Source organism: Chiloscyllium plagiosum, unplaced genomic scaffold (genome assembly GCF_037043375.1).
Source record: "Chiloscyllium plagiosum isolate Xiang-an unplaced genomic scaffold, Cpla_swu_hap1 HiC_scaffold_22, whole genome shotgun sequence".
Lineage (NCBI taxonomy): Eukaryota > Metazoa > Chordata > Chondrichthyes > Orectolobiformes > Hemiscylliidae > Chiloscyllium > Chiloscyllium plagiosum.
Genome location: NW_028270160.1, coordinates 4,654,947 through 4,677,508, shown reverse-complemented (window position 1 = coordinate 4,677,508; position 22,562 = coordinate 4,654,947). Strand labels below are relative to the sequence as shown.

The window sequence follows — 22,562 nt, the reverse complement described above, 5'->3', positions numbered from 1 at the left end:
ACTGGGCAGGACGGTTACCATCAGGGGTGAACTACAGCTGTTTTAGATCTGCAGTTGGAGGTGTAACTTAAGATATCATCTCTACTTCTCTGAAACTTTTACTTTGTGTAATTTCCATTCCGAAGCATTTTCTAAAAAAAAGTCTATGACTGGACGTTCCTTGCCCAAGGATGCATATTTTTTTTAAAAATGTGATTTTTTTCAAAGGGTTCACTGGATTTCTGCAACATTTGAGAATCCAGGACTCTATTTGGAAGTCAGTATGAAAACTTTCTGCATGTTGTGAATCACCAACTGGTTAGAGATTTAGACATTCCAGTCAGAAAGTGTACCACGTCAGAAATGTATAGCCATGCAGTGCTCTATCACAGAGACATGACACATACAGTGTCTGGAGAACTGGTTTGCAGAGTTACTCACTGAACTAAAGCAAAGAACTGCAGGGATGCTGGAAATCTGAAACTAAAATAAAGAAGAGTCCATTGTATTCACTCCTCCCAATGTGGTTTCCTCTATGTTGCCGATTGGATGATCACTTTGCAGAACGATCACTTTTACCACCCCACCCTGTTCCCTGGTCAACATTTCAGTCTCAGATTTACTGCAGGGCTCCAGCAAAGCTCAGTGCAAACTGGAAGAACAGAACCTCATTCTCCGCTTGAAGACCCGACATCCTTCTGGACTCAATATGGAGTTCGAGGAGAAAGTGAGGACTGCAGATGCTGGAGATCAGAGCTGAAAATGTGTTGCTGGAAAAGCGCAGTAGGTCAGGCAGCATCCAAGGAGCAGAAGAATCGATGTTTCGGGCATGAGCCCTTCTTCAGGAATGAGGAGGGTGTGCCAAGCAGGCTAAGATAAAAGGTAGGGAGGAGGGACTTGGGGGAGGGGCGTTGGAAACACGATAGGTGGAAGGAGGTTAAGGTGAGGGTGATAGGCCGGAGTGGGAGTGGGGGCGGAGAGGTCAGGATGAAGATTGCAGGTTAGGAAGGTGGTGCTGAGTTCGAGGGTTGGGACTGAGACAAGGTGGGGGGAGGGGAAATGAGGAAACTGGAGAAATCTGAGTTCATCCCTTGTGGTTGGAGGGTTCCTAGGCAGAAGATGAGGCGCTCTTCCTCCAACCGTCGTGTTGCTATGGTCTGGCGATGGAGGAGTCCAAGGACCTGCATGTCCTTGGTGGAATGGGAGGGGGAGTTGAAGTGTTGAGCCACGGGGTGGTTGGGTTGGTTGGTCCGGGTGTCCCAGAGGTGTTCTCTGAAACGTTCCGCAAGTAGGCGGCCTGTCTCCCCAATATAGAGGAGGCCACATCGGGTGCAGCGGATGCAATAGATGATGGGTGTGGAGGTGCAGGTGAATTTGTGGCAGATATGGAAGGATCCCTTGGGGCCTTGGAGGGAAGTAAGGGGGGAGGTGTGGGCGCAAGTCTTGCATTTCTTGCGGTTGCAGGGGAAGGTGCCGGGAGTGGAGGTTGGGTTGGTGGGGGGTGTGTACCTGACGAGAGAGTCACGGAGGGAGTGGTCTTTTCGGAACGCTGATAGGGGAGGGGAGGGAAATATATCCCAGGTGGTGGGGTCCGTTTGGAGGTGGCGGAAATGACAATGGATGATACAATGTATATGGAGGTTGGTGGGGTGGTAGGTGAGGACCAGTGGGGTTCTGTCCTGGTGGCGATTGGAGGGGCAGGGCTCAAGGGCGGTGGAGCGGGAAGTGGAGGAGATGCGGTAGAGACCATTGTTGACCACGTCTGGGGGGAAATTGTGGTCTTTGAAGAAGGAGGCCATCTGGGTTGTTCGGTATTGGAACTAGTCCTCCTGGGAGCAGATGCGGCAGAGACGAAGGAATTGGGAATATGCGATGGCGTTTTTGCAGGAGGCAGGGTGAGAGGAGGTGTAGTCTAGGTAGCTGTGGGAGTCGGTCGGTTTATAGCAAATGTCTTCTAAATTTTGTTGGTCTAAACGTAGTCCGGAGTCCGTGCGGTCAGTTGGTTCCGTAGGCAGGTGCTGAGGAAGGAGATGTGGCTGTGGTGGCTCTGTTTGAGAAAGTGGCTGAAGAGCTTCTGGGCAGGTCCATGGACTCCTCCATCGCCAGACCATAGCAACATGACGGCTGGAGGAAGAGCGCCTCATCTTCCACCTAGGAACCCTCCAACCACAAGGGATGAACTCAGATTTCTCCAGTTTCCTCATTTCCCCTCCCCCCACCTTGTCCCAGTCCCAACCCTAGAACTCAGCACCGTCTTCCTAACCTGCAATCTTCTTCCTGATCTCTCCACCCCCACCCCCACTCCGGCCTATCATCCTCACCTTATCACCCTCACCTTAACCTCCTTCCACCTATCACAGTTCCAATGCCCCTCCCCCAAGTCCCTCTTCCCTCCCTTTTATCTTAGCCTGCTTAGCACACTTTCCTCATTCCTGAAGAAGGGCTCATGCCCGAAATGTCGATTCTCCTGCTCCTTGGATGTTGCCTGACCTGCTGCGCTTTTCCAGCAACACATTTTCAGCTCAATATGGAGTTCACCAATTTTAGGACCTGGACAACCTCTTCCATGTCCTTTGACATGTCCTCATCTGCCATCTCTTTGTTCCTCACTAGATCTTTCCCTGTTTCTGATTGTAAGAGACCTATCGCTGTTTTCCTTCTTTTTAACTTCGCATACCTATAGAAGCTTTTACAATCAATTTTGTATGTTCCCCACAAGCTAACACTATTTTCCCTCTTTTAATCTTTTATCTTTTAATCCTTTATCTTTTAATCCATGTCCTTCACCATGGTTAGCTCATACCTCATACCATCGTGGTTTCATTTGTTTAGATTCAGGATCAATTACGTCGCTCTCCATCTCAATGAAGAGTTGTCTCATATGGTACAAAATTGTCAGACTACATGCACGTCCCTAAATTTAATCTCCCACCCATGGTGACTGTGCCTTAAGTTCACTTCCAGAATATTCCCTTTGTTAGATACCTTCGTTACCAACCTGCTCAGAAATTTTATGAAATGCCGAGAGTAGGTAGGACTTGAACCCATGTCTCCTGGATTAGAGGTAGGAACAATACCACTGGACCACAAGAGCCCTCCCTCCCCCCTCTTTTAAGATGGTCCAAAAACCTTACTTGTTTAACTAAATTTTTCTTTCAAATATTTATCTTTCTACAGCTCAGTGACAAATAAAAGACCAAAAAATTAATTTGCATATTTTGTATTCAGATGTGATTCATTTTGCTCCACATTGTTTATTTTTAATTGCTGTTGAATGTATTTTTATTACCTTGTATGTACTCTCACACTGAGCTCTCCAATTATTCCTGCTGCAGCAAGAGACAGCATAGGAAGGACCTACGAGGATTGATCTTCCTTTCAAAATGCATATGATGTTGTCTTTCTCAGAATAGAGTGAGGGATGGATAATTTAACAGACACGATACATAATCCTCAGGGAATGTATCGAGGTGCCCAGTACTTCAACTCTTGATGATGTCACATGAATTGTATTGTTGCTTCCTGTTATGTGATGAGTCCTTGAGCTGACCCTTCTTTTGACAGGTAAACACGCAGCTTACCCCAGGGGCTCCAGTGTTAGTGCCCTGTCTCTGAGCCAGAAGGACTGGCTTCAAGCCCTACCTGCTGTAGAAGTGTGTCATAACATCCTTGAACAGTTTGATTAGAACTATCTACTCATAGCTCCCTAATTCCCTGAATTCATATGAAGCTCTGTATTTGTACTGTTTCTAGTCATATTACTGCATCCTAATGTGACTCACTGTAGCTATAATTACAGTTTAAACAGAGATTAATGTCTCTCAGTGAGCAACAACTATGTAACCACACTTCCCTTTAGTATATTGCCTCATGTCATTTCTAAATCGAAGAAAACCGAATAAAGATAAAAGCCCCAGTCAGATCGTCATTGCTTTAAGAAATAGTGATAAATTATTCCCTTCACCAGGTCCAGAGGCATTGATTTTCCTGTGTGCAAGCAATGGCTAATGGTAGTCTGTGTTGAGAGATATGGGAGATGAGCACAAATGGGCCTGTCAGATAAGTAGACAAAGATGTCCTAACTTTATTTATTTCACCTGTTTTCATTCCTTCTCCCCTAGGTCTGTAATGGGTTTGGACAAGGACCCTGACCTCGTGCACATTGAAGCAAGGAACACAGCTGGCTGTGAGTTTTTTTTTCATCAAACAGTGAATAAAGTTGCAACTGGTTATAATGCAAAGCTAGCAGAGTACTTCAGCCTCGTGATGTGCCATTGAGATTTCCGGTAATCAACAGGCCACAGTTAAACTCTCTGGGTTTCCAATATAACTGCCATGCTGAAAAACTGTACCTTGCAAACAGTTAGCCTGCGGGGGTTGGATCAGTTGCATTGTATAGCACTGTCTTTCATCATTTGTTGTTGTGTGTTTGATTTTTATTTGTCTAAGGGATCTATAGCTTCACCAATTCTCTTCCTTGGAGCAAGAGTCCAGATGGTTGCTGTCTCTGGACACAAATTCCAAAATGTTTCTAGAGCACCACATTCAATTCGACTTTTCACTCACGGCAGATTCAGTGAGGTTTCATCGTTCGATAGTAACAGTCAGGCATTAATGCAACAAACTTCAACAAATGTCTTTTTTAAATCAGAATTTCTGATCAACATTATTTTGACAGGTTCCGTGTACTTTGTCAGGGATACATTTTTTAAACTCTTATAGAAAATTGTTCCATAGTCTTGGATGCCTGTTCAGGAATACTGCCAAAGAGGTTAAAATGATGAAAGGATTCAATTAAAAAGCCTAACTTTTCTTCTCTCCTTACTGTGCTAGTATAATACAATGAGAAAGGATTTATTATTAATCTCACCATGAAGGAACACGAAGTTAGCAGGGACCATAATATGATTGTATTTTACATTGAGTTTGAAGGAGACAAGATCGTTAGACAAGGAAATGGGCACGGTGGCTCAATGGTTAGCACTGCTGACTCACAGCACCAGGGACCCAGGTTCCATTCCAGCCTCAGGTGACTGTGTGGAATTTACACATTCTCCCTGTGTCTGCGTGGGTTTCCTCCGGGTGCTCCGGTTTCCTCCCACAGTCCAAGAATGTGCAGGTCAGGTGGGTTAGCCATGCTAAATTGCCCATAATGTTCAGGGATGTGTAGATTAGGTGCATTAGTCAGGGGTAAATGTAGGGCAATGAGTTTAGGTGGGATACTCCACCGAGATCGGTGTGGACTTGTTAGGCTGAAGGGCCTGTTTCCACGCAGTAGGGATTCTAATTGATAAAAGATAAGATTGATTGATGAGATTAAAAAACTGAATAAAGGCAACTATGAGCACATGAAAGTGAATTTATAAATTAGACTAAATGATTGATAGATCTATAGAGATGCAGAACTAAACCTTTAAGGGCATATTTCAGAATATACAGAATAGAGACATTCTAACAAGCCCAAATGATTCTGCAGTTAACTAGAAGCATTAAAGATAGTGTCAAGGTGAAAAAAAAAGCATGTAATTGTGCTCAGTCAGATTGCAGCTCAGCTGATGAGACAAGGCATCAAAGTATGACTAAAGCATTAGGAAGGAGGAAAGTATTAGGGTACAGGAGAAAGCTAGCTAGAAATATAAAAGCAGACAGAAAAAATGTCTATAAATGTTTAAAACAGAAAAAAATTAATAAAGTAAGAGTTGGCCTGATGGAAAGAAGTCTGAAAAATTGATAATGCAATGTACAGAAATGACAGATTAATTGACGAGGTATTTTGCATCAGTGTTCATCAGCTTTAACTCAGGAAGTGAAAAGGAAGCCGCATATCGGGAAAATTATGGTCACCAGAGAAGTGATATTGAATTAATTGTTGAAACTGTGGGTTGATAAGTGTCCGGGCACAGATGGATTTCATCCAAGGCTCTTAAAAAGATGTCGCTAGTCAGATAGTAGAATCATTTGTTGCAGCAAAATACTGCTCTGGCAAACAAATGGCCTCCAAATGGTTGAGTGCACAATCCTGCAAATGATCAAGGAGTGCTGTACTGTCACAGGGTCAGTACTGAGGGAGTGCTGTACTGTCACAGGGTCAGTACTGAGGGAGTGCTGTACTGTCACAGGGTCAGTACTGAGGGAGTGCTGTACTGTCACAGGGTCAGTACTGAGGGAGTGCTGCACTGTCACAGGGTCAGTACTGAGGGAGTGCTGTACTGTCACAGGGTCAGTACTGAGGGAGTGCTGCACTGTCACAGGGTCAGTGCTGAGGGAGTGCTGCACTGTCAGAGGGTCAGTGCTGAGGGAGTGCTGCACTGTCACAGGGTCAGTACTGAGGGAGTGCTGCACTGTCACAGGGTCAGTGCTGAGGGAGTGCCGCACTGTCGGAGGGTCAGTGCTGAGGGAGTGCTGCACTATCAGAGGGTCAGTGCTGAGGGAGTGCTATACTGTCACAGGGTCAGTACTGAGGGAGTGCTGCACTGTCACAGGGTCAGTGCTGAGGGAGTGCCGCACTGTCGGAGGGTCAGTGCTGAGGGAGTGCTGTACTGTCACAGGGTCAGTACTGAGGGAGTGCTGCACTGTCAGAGGGTCAGTGCTGAGGGAGTGCTGCACTGTCACAGGGTCAGTACTGAGGGAGTACTGCACTGTCACAGGGTCAGTGCTGAGGGAGTGCTGCACTGTCAGAGGGTCAGTGCTGAGGGAGTGCTGCACTGTCAGAGGGTCAGTGCTGAGGGAGTGCTATACTGTCAGAGGGTCAGTGCTGAGGGAGTGCTGTACTGTCACAGGGTCAGTACTGAGGGAGTGCTGTACTGTCAGAGGGTCAGTGCTGAGGGAGTGCTGCACTGTCAGAGGGTCAGTGCTGAGGGAGTGCTATACTGTCAGAGGGTCAGTGCTGAGGGAGTGCTGCACTGTCAGAGGGTCAGTGCTGAGGGAGTGCTGCACTGTCAGAGGGTCAGTGCTGAGGGAGTGCTGCACTGTCAGAGGGTCAGTGCTGAGGGAGTGCTGCACTGTCAGACAGTCAGTACTGAGGGAGTGCTGCACTGTCAGAGGGTCAGTACTGAGGGAGTGCTGCACTGTCAGAGGGTCAGTGCTGAGGGAGTGCTATACTGTCAGACAGTCAGTACTGAGGGAGTGCTATACTGTCAGAGGGTCAGTACTGAAGGAGTTCTGCCCTGGCAGAGGGTCAGTATTGAGGGAGTGCTGCACTGTCAGACAGTGAGTACTGACGGAGTGCTGCACGATCAGAGAGTCATTATTGAGGCAGTACTGCGCTGTCAGAGGGTCAGTACTGAGGGAGTACTGGACTGTCGGAGGGTCAGTGCTGAGGGAGTGCTGCACTGTCGGAGGGTCAGTGCTGAGGGAGTGCTGCACTGTCAGATAGTCAGTATTGAGGGAGTGCTATACTGTCAGAGGGTCAGTACTGAGGGAGTACTGGACTGTCAGAGGGTCAGTACTGAGGGAGTACTGGACTGTCAGAGGGTCAGTGCTGAGGGAGTGCTGCACTGTCAGAGGGTCAGTGCTGAGGAAGTGTCGCACTGTCGGAGGGTCAGTGCTGAGGGAGTGCTGCACTGTCAGATAGTCAGTATTGAGGGAGTGCTATACTGTCAGAGGTTCAGTACTGAGGGAATACCACACTATCGGAAGATTAGTGCTGAGGGCGTACTGCACTGTCAGAGTGTCACTACTGAGGGAGTGCTGTGAGACAGTACTGAGGAAGTGCTATACTGCCAGAGGGTCAGTACAGAAGGGGTTCTGCACTGTCGGAGGCTCAGTACTGAGGGAGTGCTGTATTGTCAAAAGCTCAGTACTGAGGGAGTGCTGTATTGTCAAAAGCTCAGTACTGAGGGAGTGCTGTATTGTCAAAAGCTCAGTACTGGGGCAGGGGACACTGTCAGAGGGTCAATTCTGAAGGAGTACCGCACTGTCAGAGGGTCAATACTGAGGGAATGCCGCACTGTCGGATGGTCAGTGATGAAGGAGCACTGCACTGTCAGAGGGTCAGTGCTGAGGGAGCACTGTATTGTCAGAAGGTCAGTGCTGAGGGAGCACTGCACTATCAGAGGGTCAGTGATGAAGGAGTACTGCACTATCAGAGGGTCAGTGATGAAGGAGTACTGCACTGTCAGAGGGTCAGTGCTGAGGGAGCACTGTATTGTCAGAGGGTCAGTGCTGAGGGAGCACTGCACTGTCAGAGGGTCAGTGATGAAGGAGTACTGCACTGTCAGAGGGTCAGTGCTGAGGGAGCACTGTATTGTCAGAGGGTCAGTGCTGAGGGAGTACTGCACTGTCAGAGGGTCAGTGCTGAGGGAGTACCACACTGTTGGAGGGTCAGTGTTGAGGCAATGCCGCACCGTCAGAGGGCCAGTGCTGAGGGAATGCCACACTGTTGGAGGGTTGATAGACAATAGGTGCAGGAGTAGGCCATTCGGCCCTTTGAGTTAGCACCACCATTCATAATGATCATGGCTGATCATCCACAATCAGTATCCTGTTCCTGCCTTATCCCCATATCCCTTGATTCCACTATCTTTAAGAGCTCTATCCATCTCTTTCTTGAAAGTATCCAGAGACTTGGCCTCCACTGCCTTCTAGGGCAGAGCATTCCACACACCCACCACTCTCTGAGTGAAGAGGTTTCTCCTCAGCTCTGTTCTAAATGACCTACCCCTTATTGTTAAGCTGTGTCCTCTGGTTCGGGCCTCACCCATCAGCGGAAACATGCTTCCTGCCTCCAGAGTGTCCAATCCTTTAATAATCTTATACGTCTCAATCAGATCCCCTCTCAGTCTTCTAAACTCAAGGGTATACAAGCCCAGTCACTCCAATCTTTCAAAATATGATAGTCCTGCCATTCTGTGAATTGACCTTGTGAACCTACACTGTACTCCCTCAATAGCCAGAATGTCTTTCCTCAAATTTGGAGACCAAAACTGCACCCAATACTTCAGGTGCGGTGTCACCAGGGCCCTGTACAGCTGCAGAAGGGCCTCTTTGCTCCTATAGTCAATTCCTCTTGTTATGAAGGCCAGCATGCTATTAGCTTTCTTCACTGCCTGCTGTACCTGCATGCTTGCTTTCATTGACTGATGTACAAGAACACCTAGATCTCGTTGTACTTCCCCTTTACCTAACTTGACTCCATTTAGATAGTAATCTACCTTCCTTTTTTGCCAAAGTGGATAACCACACATTTATCCACATTAAACTGCATCTGCCAGGCATCTGTCCACTCGCCTAGCCTGTCCAGGTCACCCTGTATTCTCATAACATCCTCCTCACATTTCACCCTGCCACTCAGCTTTGTGTCATCAGCAAATTTGCCAGTATTACTTTTAATAGCTTCATCTATATCATTAATATATGTTGTAAACAGCTGCGGTCCCAGCACCGAACCTTGTGATACCCCACTGGTCACCGCCTGTCATTCCGAAAGGGACCTGTTTATTACTACTCTTTGCTTCCTGTCAGTCAGCCAGTTTTCAATCCAAGTCAGTATTTTACCGCCAATACCATGTGCCCTAATTTTGCTCACTAACCTCCTCTGTGGGATTTTATCAAGGTCTTTCTGGAGGGCCAGGTACACTACATTCACTGGCTCTCCCTTGTCCATCTTCATAGTTACATTCTCAAAATATTCCAGAAGATTAGTCAATTATGATTTCCTCTTCGTAAATCCATGCTGACTCTGACCTATCCTGTTGCTGCTATCCAAATGAGTCGTAATTTCACATTTTAATAATTTACTCCAGCATTTTTCCCACTGTTGGAGAGTCAGAGCTGAAGGAGTACTGCAGTGTCAGAGGGTCAGTGCTGAGGGAGTAACGCACGGCTGGAGGGTCAGTGCTGAGGGAGCACTGCACTGTCAGAAGGTCAGTGCTGAGGGAGTGCCACACTGTCAGAGGGTCAGTGCTGAGGGAGTACTGCACTGTCAGAAGGTCAGTGCTGAGGGAGTGCCACAGTGTCAGAGGGTCAGTGCTGAGGGAGTACTGCACTGTCAGAAGGTCAGTGCTGAGGGAGTGCCACACTGTCAAAGGGTCAGTGCTGACGGACTACCGCACTGTTGGTGATTCAGTGCTGAGGGAGTACCACACTGTTGGAGGGTCAGTGCTGAGGGAGTACCACACTGTTGGAGGGTCAGTGCTGAGGGAGTACCGCACGGTCGGAGGGTCAGTGCTGAGGGAGTACTGCACTGTTGAAGGGTCAGTGCTGAGGGAGTACCGCACTGTTGGTGATTCAGTGCCGAGGGAGTACCACACTGTGGGAGGGTCAATGCTGAGGGAATACCGCACGGTCGGAGGGTCAGTGCTGAGGGAGTACTGCACTGTCAGAGGGTCAGTGCTGAGTGAGTACCACACTGTTGGAGAGTCAGTGCTGAGGGAGTTCTGCACTGTTGGCGGGTCAGTGTTGAGGGAGTACCGCACTGTTGGCGGGTCAGTGCTGAGGGAGTACCGCACTGTTGGCGGGTCAGTGCTGAGGGAGTACAGCACTATTGGAGGGTCAGTGCTGAGGGAGTTCTGCACTGTTGGAGGGTCACTGCTGAGGGAGTACTGTAATGTTGTAGGGTCAGTACCGAGGGAGTACCGTACTGTTGGAGGGTCAGTGCTGATGGAGTACGGCACTGTTGGAGGGTCAGTGATGAGGGATACCACACTGTTGGAAGGTCAGTGCTGAGGGAGTACCGCACTGTCGGAGGGTCAGTGCTGAGGGAATACGGCACTGTTGGAGGGTCAGTGATGAGGGATACCGCACTGTTGGAGGGTCAGTGCTGAGGGATACCGCACTGTTGTAGGGTCAGTACCGAGGGAGTACCGCACTGTTGGAGGGTCAGTGACGAAAAATACCGCACTGTTGGAGGGTCAGTGCTGATGGAGTACAGCACTGTTGGAGGATCAGTGCTGAGTGAGTACCACACTGTTGGAGGGTCAGTGATGAGGGATACCACACTGTTGGAGGGTCAGTGCTGAGGGAGTGCCACACTGTTGGAGGGTCAGTGCTGAGGGAGTGCCGCACTGTCAGAGCGTCAGTGCTGAGGGAGCTCTGCACTGTTGGAAGGTCAGTCGTGAGCGAGTACTGCACTGTTGGAGGGTCAGTGCTGAGTGTGTACTGCACCATTGGAGGGTCAGTGCTGAGAGTGTGACGCACTGTTGGAGGGTCAGTGCTGAGGGAGTACTGCCCTGTTGGATGATCAGTGCTGAGTGAGTACCGCACCGTTGGAGGGTCAGTGCTGAGGGAGTAATGTACTGTTGGAGAGTCAGTGCTGCAGGAGTATTGCACTGTTGGATGGTCAGTGCTGAGGGAGTTCTGCACAGTTGGAGGGTCAGTGCTGAGGGAGTACAGCACTGTTGGAGGGTCAGTATTGAGGGAGTACTGCACTGTTGGATGGTCAGTGCTGAGTGTGTACCGCACCGTTGAAGGGTCAGTGCTGAGGGTGTGCTGCACTGTTGGAGGGTCAGTGCTGAGGGAGTACCACACTGTTGGATGGTCAGCGCTGAAGAAGTGATACACTGCTGGAGGGTCAGTGCTGAGGGAGTGCTGCACTGTTGGATGGTCAGTGCTGAGGGAGTGCCGCACTGTCGAAGGGTCAGTGCTGAGGGAGTGCTGCACTGTTGGATGGTCAGTGCTGAGGGAGTGCCGCACTGTCGGAGGGTCAGTGCTGAGGGAGTTCTGCACTGTTGGAGGGTAAGTGGTGAGGGAGTACTGCACTGTTGGAGGGTCAGTGCTGAGTGTGTACTGCACCATTGGAGGGTCAGTGCTGGGAGTGTGACGCACTGTTGGAGGGTCAGTGCTGAGGGAGTACAGCACTGTTGGTGGGTCAGTGCTGAGGGAGTAATGCACTGTTGGAAGGTCAGTGCTGAGGGAGTGCTGGCTGTTGGCGGGTCAGTGCTGAGGGAATGTTGCACTGTTGGAGGGTCAGTGCTGAGGGAGTACAGCACTGTTGGAGGGTCAGTGCTGAGGGAGTAATGCACTGTTGGATGGTCAGTGCTGAGGGAGTTCTGCACGGTTGGAGGGTTAGTGCTGTGTGGGGGGCTGCGCTGTTGGATGGTCAGTGCTGAGGGAGTACAGCACTGGTGGAGGGTCAGTGCTGAGGGAGTGCTGCGCTGTTGGAGGGTCAGTACTGAGGGAGTGCCACACTGTTGGAGGGTCAGTGCTGAGGGAGTGCCGCACTGTTGGATGGTCAGTGCTGAGGGAGTACAGCACTGGTGGATGGTCAGTGCTGAGGGAGTACAGCACTGTTGGATGGTCAGTGCTGAGGGAGTCCTGCAATGTTGGCAGGTCAGTGCTGAGGGAGTACTGCCCTGTTGGATGATCAGTGCTGAGTGAGTACCGCACCGTTGGAGGGTCAGTGCTGAGGGAGTGCCGCACTGTTGGAGGGTCAGTGCTGAGGGAGTACAGCACTGTTGGATGGTCAGCGCTGAAGAAGTGATGTACTGTTGGAGGGTCAGTGCTGAGGGAGTGCTGCGCTGTTGGGGGGTCAGTGCTGAGGGAGTGTTGCACTGTTGGAGGGTCAGTGCTGAGGGAGTACAGCACTGTTGGAGGGTCAGTGCTGAGGGAGTAATGCACTGTTGGCAGGTCAGTGCTGAGGGAGTAATGCGCTGTTGGCAGGTCAGTGCTGAGGGAATGTTGCACTGTTGGAGGGTCAGTGCTGAGGGAGTGCTGCAGTGTTGGAGGGTCAGTGCTGAGGGAGTGCTGCAGTGTTGGAGGATCAGTGCTGAGGGAGTCCTTCAATGTTGGCAGGTCAGTGCTGAGGGAGTGCTGCAGTGTTGGAGGGTCAGTGCTGAGGGAGTGCTGCAGTGTTGGAGGATCAGTGCTGAGGGAGTCCTTCAATGTTGGCAGGTCAGTGCTGAGGGAGTACTGCACTGTTGGAGGGTTAGTGCTGAGGGAGTGCTGCACTGTTGGAGAGTTAGTGCTGAGGGAGTGCTGCACTGTTGAAGGGTTAGTGCTGAGGGAGTGCTGCACGGTTGGTGTGTCAGTGTTGAGGGAGTACCGCACCATTGGAGGGTCAGTGCTGATGGAGTGCTGCACGGTTGGAGGGTCAGTGCTGAGGGAGTACCACACTGTCGAAGGGTCAGTGCTGAAGAAGTGCTGAACTGTTGGAGGGTCAGTGCTGAGGGAGTGCTGCGCTGTTGGCGGGTCAGTGCTGAGGGAGTACTGCACTGTTCGAGGTTCAGTGCTGAGGGAGTACTGCACTGTTGGAGGGTCAGTGCTGAGGGAGTGCCGCACTGTTGGAGTGTCAGTGCTGAGGGAGTGCCGCACTGTTGGAGGGTCAGTGCTGAGGGAGTCCTGCACTGTCGGAGGTTCAGTGCTGAGGGAGTACAGCACTGTTGAAGGGTCAGTGGTGCGGGAGTACAGCACTGTTGGTGGGTCAGTGCTGAGGGAGTATTGCAGTGTTGGAGGGTCAGTGCTGAGGGAGTGCTGAACTGTTGGAGAGTCAGTGCTGAGGGCGTGCTGCACCTTTGGAGAGTCAGTGCTGAGGGAGTGCTGCACTGTTGGAGGGTTTGTAGTGAGGGAGTGCTGAGGGAGTACAGCACTGTTGGAGGGTCAGTGCTGAGGGAGTACAGCACTGTTGGAGAGTCAGTGCTGAGGGAGTGCTGCTGTGTTGGTGGGATAGTGCTGAGGGAGTATAGCACTGCTGGCGGGTCAGTGCTGAGGGAGTGCTGCTCTGTTGGTGGGTCAGTGCTGAGGGAGTACAGCACTGATGGAGGGTCAGCGCTGAGGGAGTGCTGCATTGTCAAAAGGTCTGTTCTGAGGGAGTGCCGCACTGTTGGCGGGTCAGTGCTGAGGGAGTACCGCACTATTGGAGGTTCAGTGCTGAGTGAGTTCTGCACTGTTGGGTGATCTGTGCTGAGGGAGTAGAGCATTGTCAGAGGGTCAGTGCGGAGGGAGTGCTGCAGTATTGCATGGTCAGTGCTGAGTGAGAAACGCACCATTGGAAGGTCAGTGCTGAGGGAGTGTAGCACTGTTGGGTGATCTGTGCTGAGGGAGTAGAGCACTGTCAGAGGGTCAGTGCGGAGGGAGTGCTGCAGTATTGCATGGTCAGTGCTGAGTGATTACTGCACTATTGGAGGGTCAGTGCTGAGTGAGTACCACATTGTTGGAGGGTCAGTACTGAGGTAGTGCTGCACTGTTGGAGGGTTAGTCCTTAGGGAGTACCACACTGTCGAAGGGCCAGCGCTGAATAAGTGCTGCACTGTTGGTGGGTCAGTGCTGAGGGAGTGCCACACTGTCGGAGGGTCAGTGCTGAGGGAGTGCTGCGCTGTTGGAGGGTCAGTGCTGCGCTGTTGGAGGGTCAGTGCTGAGGGAGTAGAACACTGTTGGAGGTTCAGTGCTGAGGGAGTACAGCACTGTTGGAGGGTCAGTGCTGAGGGAGTGCCGCACAGTGGGATGGTCAGTGCTGAGGGAGTACCACACTGTCGAAGGGTCAGTGCTGAGGGAGTGCTGCACTGTCGGAGGTTCAGTGCTGAGGGTATGCTGCGCTGTTGGAGCGGTCAGTGCTGAGGGAGTGTTGCACTGATGGAGGGTCAGTGCTGAGGGAGTTCTGCACTGTTGGAGGGTCAGTGCTGAGGGAGTACTGCACTGTCGAAGGGTCACTGCTGACGGAGTGCTGCACTGTTGGAGGGTCACTGCTGAGGGAGTGCTGCACTGTCGGAGGGTCTGTTCTGAGGGAGTGCTTCACTGTTGGAAGGTCAGTGCTGAGTGAGTACCACACTGTTGGAGGGTCAGTGCTGTGGGAGTGCTGCACTGTGGGAGAGTCAGTGCTGAGCTGTTAGCGTGTCTGTGCTGAGGGAGTGCTGCACTGTTGGTGTGTCAGTGCTGAGGGAGTGCTGCACTGTTGGAGGGTCACTGCAGAGGTAGTGCTGCACTGTTAGAGGGTCAGTGCTGAGGAAGCACTGCACTGATGTAGGGTCAGTGCTGAGGGAGTACAGCACTGCTGGAGGGTCAGTGCGGAGGGAGTGCTGCACTGATGGGGGGTCATTGCTGAGGGAGTGCTACACTGTTGTAGGGTCAGTGCGGAAGCAGTCATGCACAGATGGAGGGTCAGTGCTGAGGGAGTGCTGCACTGTTGGAGTGTTTGTAGTGAGGGAGTGCTGAGGGAATACAGCACTGTTGGAGGGTCAGTGCAGAGGGAGTACGGGACTGTTGGAGGGTCAGTGCTGAGGGAGTACAGCACTGTTGGAGGGTCAGTGCTGAGGGAGTGCCGCACTGTTGGATGGTCAGTGCTGAGAGAGTACAGCAATATTGGAGGGTCAGTGCTGAGGGACTGCTGCACTGTTGGAGGGTCAGTGCTGAGGGAGTGCAGCACTGTTGGAGGGTCTGTGCGGAGGGACTGCTGCACTGTTGGAGGGTCAGTGCTGAGGGAGTACTGCACTGTTGGAGGGTCAGTGCTGAGGGAGTGCAGCACTGTTGGAGGGTTAGTGCTGATGGAGTACTGCACTATTGGAGGGTCACTCCTGAGGGACTGCTGCACTGTTGGAAGGTCAGTGCTGAGGGAGTACTGCACTGTTGGAGGGTCAGTGCTGAGGGAGTGCTGCACTGTTGGATGGTCAGTGCTGAGGGACTGCTGCACTGTTGGAAGCTCAGTGCTGAGGGAGTACTGCACTGTTGGAGGGTTACTCCTGAGGGAGTACTGCACTATTGGAGGGTCAGTGCTGAGGGAGTACTGCACTGTTGGAGGGTTAGTGCTGAGGGAATGCTGCACTGTTGGAGAGTTAGTGCTGAGGGAGTGCTGCACTGTTGGATGGTCAGTGCTGAGGGAGTACTGCACTGTTGGATGGTCAGTGCTGACGGAGTACTGCACTGTTGGATGGTCAGTGCAGAGGGAGTGCTGCACTGTTGAATGGTCAGTGCTGAGGGAGTGCTGCACTGATGGAGGGTCAGTGCTGAGGGTGTACTGCACTATTGGAGTGTCAGTGCTGAGGGACTGCTGCACTGTTGGAGGGTCAGTGCTGAGGGAGTGCAGCACTGTTGGAGGGTCAGTGCTGAGGGACTGCTGCACTGTTGGAGGGTCAGTGCTGAGGGAGTACTGCACTATTGGAGGGTCAGTACTGAGTGAGTGCAGCACTGTTGGAGGGTCAGTGCTGAGGGACTGCTGTACTGTTGGAGGGTCAGCGCTGAGGGAGTACTGCACTGTTGGAGGCTCAGTGCTGAGGGAGTACTGCACTGTTGGATGATCAGTGCTGAGGGAGTACTGCACTGTTGGGGGGTCACTCCTGAGGGAGTACTGCACTATTGGAGGGTCAGTGCTGAGGAACTGCTGCACTGTTGTAGGCTCAGTGCTGAGGGAGTACTGCACTGTTGGAGGCTCAGTGCTGAGGGAGTACTGCACTGTTGGAGGCTCAGTGCTGAGGGAGTACTGCACTGTTGAAGGCTCAGTGCTGAGGGAGTACTGCACTTTTGGATGGTCAGTGCTGACGGAGTACTGCACTGTTGGATGGCCAGTGCTGCGGGAGTACTGCACTATTGGATGGTCAGTGCTGATGGAGTACTGCACTGTTGGATAGTCAGTGCTGACGGAGTACTGCACTGTTGGATGGTCAGTGCTGAGGGAGTGCTGCACTGTTGGATGGTCAGTGTTGGGGGAGTACTGCACTGTTGGAGCGTCAGTGCTGAGGGAGTGCTGCACTGTTGGAGCGTCAGTGCTGAGGGAGTGCTGCACTGTGGGAGGCTCAGTGCTGAGGGAGAGATGCACTGTCGGAGGTGTTGTCATTTGGGTGAGGTGTGAAAATGAGCTTCCTCCTGCCCATACTTGCTGTAGGATCTTTCATGTCAGTTAGAGTCTTAGAGATATACAGTACGGAAGCAGACCCTTTGTCCAACTCATTCCTGCTGACCAGATATCCTAAACAATCTCGTCCCACCTGCCAGCACCCGGCCCATATCCCTCCCAACCCTTCCTATTCATATACCCATTCGGATGCCTGTTATATGCTGTAATTGTACCAGCCTCCATTACTTCCTCTGGCAGCTCATTCCATACAGGCACCACCCTCTGCGTGAAAAAGTTTTCATGCACTTTGAGACATCCAGAGTTTGTAAAACATGTTATATAAATGAAAATCTTTTCCTCTTGGCCTGAACGCTTCATGTTTATGTGCCAAAACATTCGGTGATCAGATGTTTCATTAGTATTCTCAAATTATTCCTGTCTTTGTTTTTTTTTACTGCCCTAAAACATGATTTCCTTTGTTTTACCTCCTCGGTAGGGAATGCCAATTAACATAGCTCATCTACCTGTATTTGTTTAACACAGCACTGCATAATCAGCGCTGAGATTGAGTAACTCTTTCCAGTCTGCACTAAGTCAGCTATACCCATTCACTCTGAAAAAACCAAACCACAAATTGGTGAACTGCGGTTTATTTCAGTTTTGCTGAATTTGTATATGAGACTGAATGTAATGCTCCCATCGCCTGCCCTTACAGTGCTTCAGTCTCACCTTGCCTTTTAACACAATACGTTTAATACAACCTCCAACAATTCAAATTAGTCAAATTTAAATCACATTGACTCTCAGGAAATATAGGCACAAAATTTTATTACTCAGTTTGATACCTACTATTAATTAGTGAATAAAAATTATAGATAATTCAATTTGATGAATTTGCAACAAATTTTATAATGTCATAAAATAGGGTTGATTGCACCCTATCAGAAACCATATCTGTAATAAATTGCTAAATGATATATCGTGGAGCAATATATACATATATAATACAATGCATCGATATCTCATTAGTCTATTGATTTTATACCCTAAAGACCCGTGGTTTAGTCAGGTCTGACCAAATAAGATTGATGTAACTTGCTGTGGTGTATGCATTGGTCCTGATATAGTATAGTTACTTACATGATGAACTGAAAACACAATTTCAAGATATTTGTTGTGTTTTAGAGATTAAACTGCTTTTTCAGAGGCTGTTATTTATGGGAGGGACAGATTGTAATGTCTCACAAAGCATAATGACTGTAGCTCTGGGAAATAGAGGTTTCACAAAATACACTTTGAGCCAGATGCAATGACATGAATTTAATGAATATAGTGTCTAGGAACCAAAACATTATCATTCAGCTATTTGGCCAGTTCTGTCAGATTCCATGTTTTACTGATTCATCATGGACTTCCAAACTAACTTGTTGATCCCCTGAAATTAAGGAGCAGCTTACACTTCTAGTGTCTTTATAAACAGCAATCCTCTACTCCCTTGTCAATAGACATTCATCCGTTTAAATTTTCCTGGATATCAATTGACTCCAAAAAAGTTCCTTTCGTGGGGTTTCAGTTCCATGTGCCAATTAACTCCAAACAAATCTTTCTCCAACATCAAATTTTACTGAGGTTTGTGCCTAAGTCCCAAGGTCATTACCGAAATTAATAAAAAAGAAGAGAAAGTGCTGGAGAAACTCAGCAGGTCTGGCAGCATCTGTGGGGAGAGAATGCTGAGTTAATGTGTTGAGTTTGGTGACCCTACACCAGAACTGAAGCAACTGGGTAACAGTGGTGTTGATGCTATTGACAAGGGATAGGATAACTGTGCGAGAGGGGTGAGGGTGGGGAGGAGTAAGGCATATAGATGGAGACAGTGCACAGAGAGACAGAAGGAAGGGAAGCAGACAAAGTGATTGCTGATAGTAAGTCAGGAAAGATGTAAGCATGGAATAAATTCCGACGAGAAGTGAGAATGCTTGAAAATGGGCTATCAGTGGTGGGAATGATAGAAACAGGATCAGAGGTCCAGGCAGGGAGGCCAACGAACGTAAAGGAAGGTCTTCACCTTCTGAAACTGCTAAAGTTGATGCTGAGTCCTGGAGGCTGTAAGGTACAGTCTCTTCAGCTTACACTGAGTCTCACTGGAGCACTGCAGCAAGCCTGAGACAGAGATGTTGGTCAGGTAACAACATGGTGGGGTGTTGAAATGGCAGACTACTGGAAGCTCAGGGTCATTTTTACAGCTGCAGTGGTGGTGTTCTGCAAAGCAGTTGCCCACTCTATGTTTCACCTCCCCAGTGTAGAGGAGACTACACTGTGAGTAATGACTGCAACAAATTAGATTATGTGAAACTTAGGTAAATCACTGGTTCACCTGTAAGGTATGCCTGGGGCCTTGGATAGTGAGGAAGGAGGAAGTAAATGAGCAGGTGTTGCACCTTCTGCGATGGGAGGGGGAAGGTACCATGGGGCTGTGATGGGGTATTGGAGTGAACAGTCCACTGCAGAAGATGACACAGGAGGGGAGGGGAACACATGTCTGCTGATGGCATCCAGCTGAAGGTGGTGGAAATGGCAGCTAATGACCCTCTGGATATGGATGCTGATGGAATAGTGGGTGAGGACATGGGGAATCCTATCGCAGTTGTGGGAGGGAAGGGGATGGTGAAGGTGGAAGTAAGGGAGTTGGGCTGGGATCAGTTGAAGGCCCTGTCAGCCACAGTGCTGGGGGGATTCCTCGGTTGAGGAAAAAGGTGGACATGTTGGAGGTCCCATGCAGAAGCTGGCATCATCAGAACAGACATGACAGAGACAGAGGAACTGGGAGAATGGAATTGAGTCTTTACAGGAAGCAGAGTGTGAGGATGTATAGTCCAGGGAGCTGTGGGAATCGGTGGGTTAATAGTGAATATTAGAATACACTGTCTATCCCCAGAATTGGAAACAGAGATGTTGAGGAAGGGACAGGAGGAGTCAGAGAGGTGGACCAGGTGTAAGTGAGAGCGGGGTGGAAATTGGAAGCAAAATTGATTAACTTTTCCAATTCCAGACAAGAGGGGGGAAGCAGTACCGATGATGACATTGTTATACCAGAGAAAGAGTTTGGGGTGAGGGTCAGCATAGGACTGGAACAAGGAATGTTCCACATCCTCCCCCCAAAGAGACAGGCATCAGTGGGACACATGGGGATACCGATGGCCACGCCTCCTACCTGAGGAAAGAGGGAGGAGTTAAAGAAGAAGTTGTTGAGCGTGAGGATGAGTTCGGCCAGAGAGAGGAGGGTCGGGATGGATCAGGCCTTGGCTCCAGGACAAGCAGAGAGCCCATAGAGAGCCTGGCTGAACTTGATCTCTCACTGAACAACTTCTCCTTTAATTCATCTCACTTCTGCCAAATAACATAAGTGGCTATGGGGAAGCCACATAGGTCCCAGTTATCCCTGTCTCTTTACGGGGAATGTGGAACAATCCTTGTTCCAGTCCTACACTGCCCCCCCCCACAACTCTTTCCTCTGTAAATTGATGACTGTTTCGATGCTGCTTCATGCTCCCGCCTGGACCTTGACAAATTTGTTCATTTTGCCTCCATATTCCATCCCTCTATAACTTTCACATTGTTCATTTCCCTTCCTTTCTTTGACCTCACGGTCTCCGTTTCAGAGAATAAACTGTCCACTGTCACCCATTACAAAGCCATGGACTCCCATCGCTGCCTTCCCTACAGCTCGTCACATCCCCCCGTCCTGCAAGGATTGCATCCCATTCTCCCAGTTCCTTCCCCTACATCACATCCTGTTCAGCTGCTGACACAGCTTCCTTCTCCCATGACCTTGGTTTCCCTCAGCCACATCCACCCTATCACCCATGCTTCTGCCCTTGCCCCTTCCCATCACTCACAACAGTGTGATCAAGTTCCCCTTCCCCCCCCACTTTCCATCCCACCAGCCTCCACATTCTCCGCCATTTCAGACAACTCCAGCAGAACACCACCACCAATCACATCTTCCCCTCAGTCCCTTTGTCTACATTTTGCAGGGATCGTTCCATCCAGGCCACTCTAGTCCATTCCTTGATAACTACCAACTCAACCCCCATCCCCACAGCACCTTCCCATGTAACATCCTGCCCCTTCCCCTCCGCCCTGCTCACCATCCAGGGGCTGAAACAGTCTTTCCAGGTGAAGCAGCATTTCACCTGGACCTCCTCCGATCTTGTGTATTGCATTCACTGCACCCAATGTGGCCTATTCTACATTGGAGATACCAAACACAGACTGGGTGACCACTTTGTGGAACACCTCCACAAGCAGGACCCTGACCTTACCATGGCCAGTCATTTTAACACAGCGTCCTGCTCACATGCCCCACATGTCTGTCCTCGGTCTGCTGCAGTGTTCCAGTGAATCACAGCACAGACTGGAGGGACATCATCTCATCTTCAGACTTGTCACTTTACAGCTTTCTGGGCTGAACATTGCATTCGACAGATTGTGAATCCATTCCCATTCCTTCCCTTGCTTTTGGCTTCACCTGTTACACTGTCTGTCACCGTGTCTGTCCTCACTCCCCTTCCCACCCTGCTCTTGCATAATTGCTGCCCCTGCCACACCTCACGTCAGCTCTGATGAAGAGTCATATCGACTCGAAACGTTAGATTATCTCTTTCCATGGATGCTGCTTGACCTGCTGTGATCTCCAGCATTTTCAGCTCACAAACCATTCTGTTTAAAGGTGTATCCACTGTGAAGACGAGGCAGCCGGTAACAAGTTAGATAGCTTTCCTATTTGATTCTCATCCACATATTTCATTAGTTTCCAGTGAATTTAAGTTCATTGTCTGGTTAAATTAAGTTTAATCACAACTCACAACTTAATCCAACTAATGCCTCAAATTTTCCTCCTCATTCATCTCTGAATGCATTACGGTGTTTCATCAGTGATTTGTACCAATTACACCTTGTTCTGATTTGTAATTCAATGCCCTGCAGATTCATCACAGTGTCCTTTTTGCTTTGAGAACTGCCTCACACCAATGAGGTACATTCAGTGACTGATCAAAGGTCGCTGTTAAACCCTTTGCTGTCGGACCCATAACTGTTCCATTATTGTTTTCCTAAATGCCATAAGATGCAGAATATATATCATTGAGAAAAGTCATTTGACCTATCAGATCCATAGTGATGCTTATACTCAGAATAAATCTCCAAGCTGGCTTCAGGGAAATTTCATTTAATTAATGTAACCTTTCATTCCTTTTTTTCCCTCCTATGTTATTCTAGCTTCCCATTGAATGCTTCCACACTACTCACTTCAAACAGTTGCTGTAGTAACAAGTGCCACATTCTCACCAGACTCTGGGTAACCATGATTCTCCTGAATTCCTTGTTGGATTTAATTGTCTCTGCTCCAAAATTAAACAAATCCAATTGACGTGCGCAGTCATAGAATGCCTACAGTGTGGAAGCAGGCCATTCAAGTCCATACCTTCTGAAAAGCATTGCAACCCAGACCCAGTCACACTTTCCCTGTAATGCTGCATTTTTCATGGCTAATCCATCTAACTTACACATCCGTGCACACTGTGGGCAACCCACCCTAACCTGCACATCTTTGGACTGTGGGAGGAATCCAGAGCATCCACGGAGAGAACATGCAAACTCCACACAGACAGCCACCTGAGGCTGGAATCGAACCCAGAACCTCTAGTGTTGTGAGACAGCAGCACTAACCACTGAGCCACTGTGCCACCTCTAGAGTTTGCAAATTATGGCAATGACATTGTTCACTCTGCATCAGATTTGCATGGTCCCCTCACCCTCTTCATTTTTGAGGTTAAGGATGTATAAGACTTTAAGTTAAGGGACCACTTGAAATTGTGCATAGATA

The 22,562-nt window shown here is 49.6% G+C and overlaps 1 protein-coding gene across 1 annotated transcript in view; it reads left to right on the top strand.

Annotated features, from left to right (window-relative positions):
- Window positions 1-22,562, top strand: part of LOC122561354 (VPS10 domain-containing receptor SorCS1-like) — a 1,223,550-nt gene that overhangs the window by 955,989 nt on the left and 244,999 nt on the right. The window contains exon 6 of the mRNA XM_043713087.2: window positions 4,101-4,165. Coding sequence (XP_043569022.2) covers window positions 4,101-4,165 — 65 coding nt within the window. The remainder of the gene's footprint in view (window positions 1-4,100; window positions 4,166-22,562) is intronic.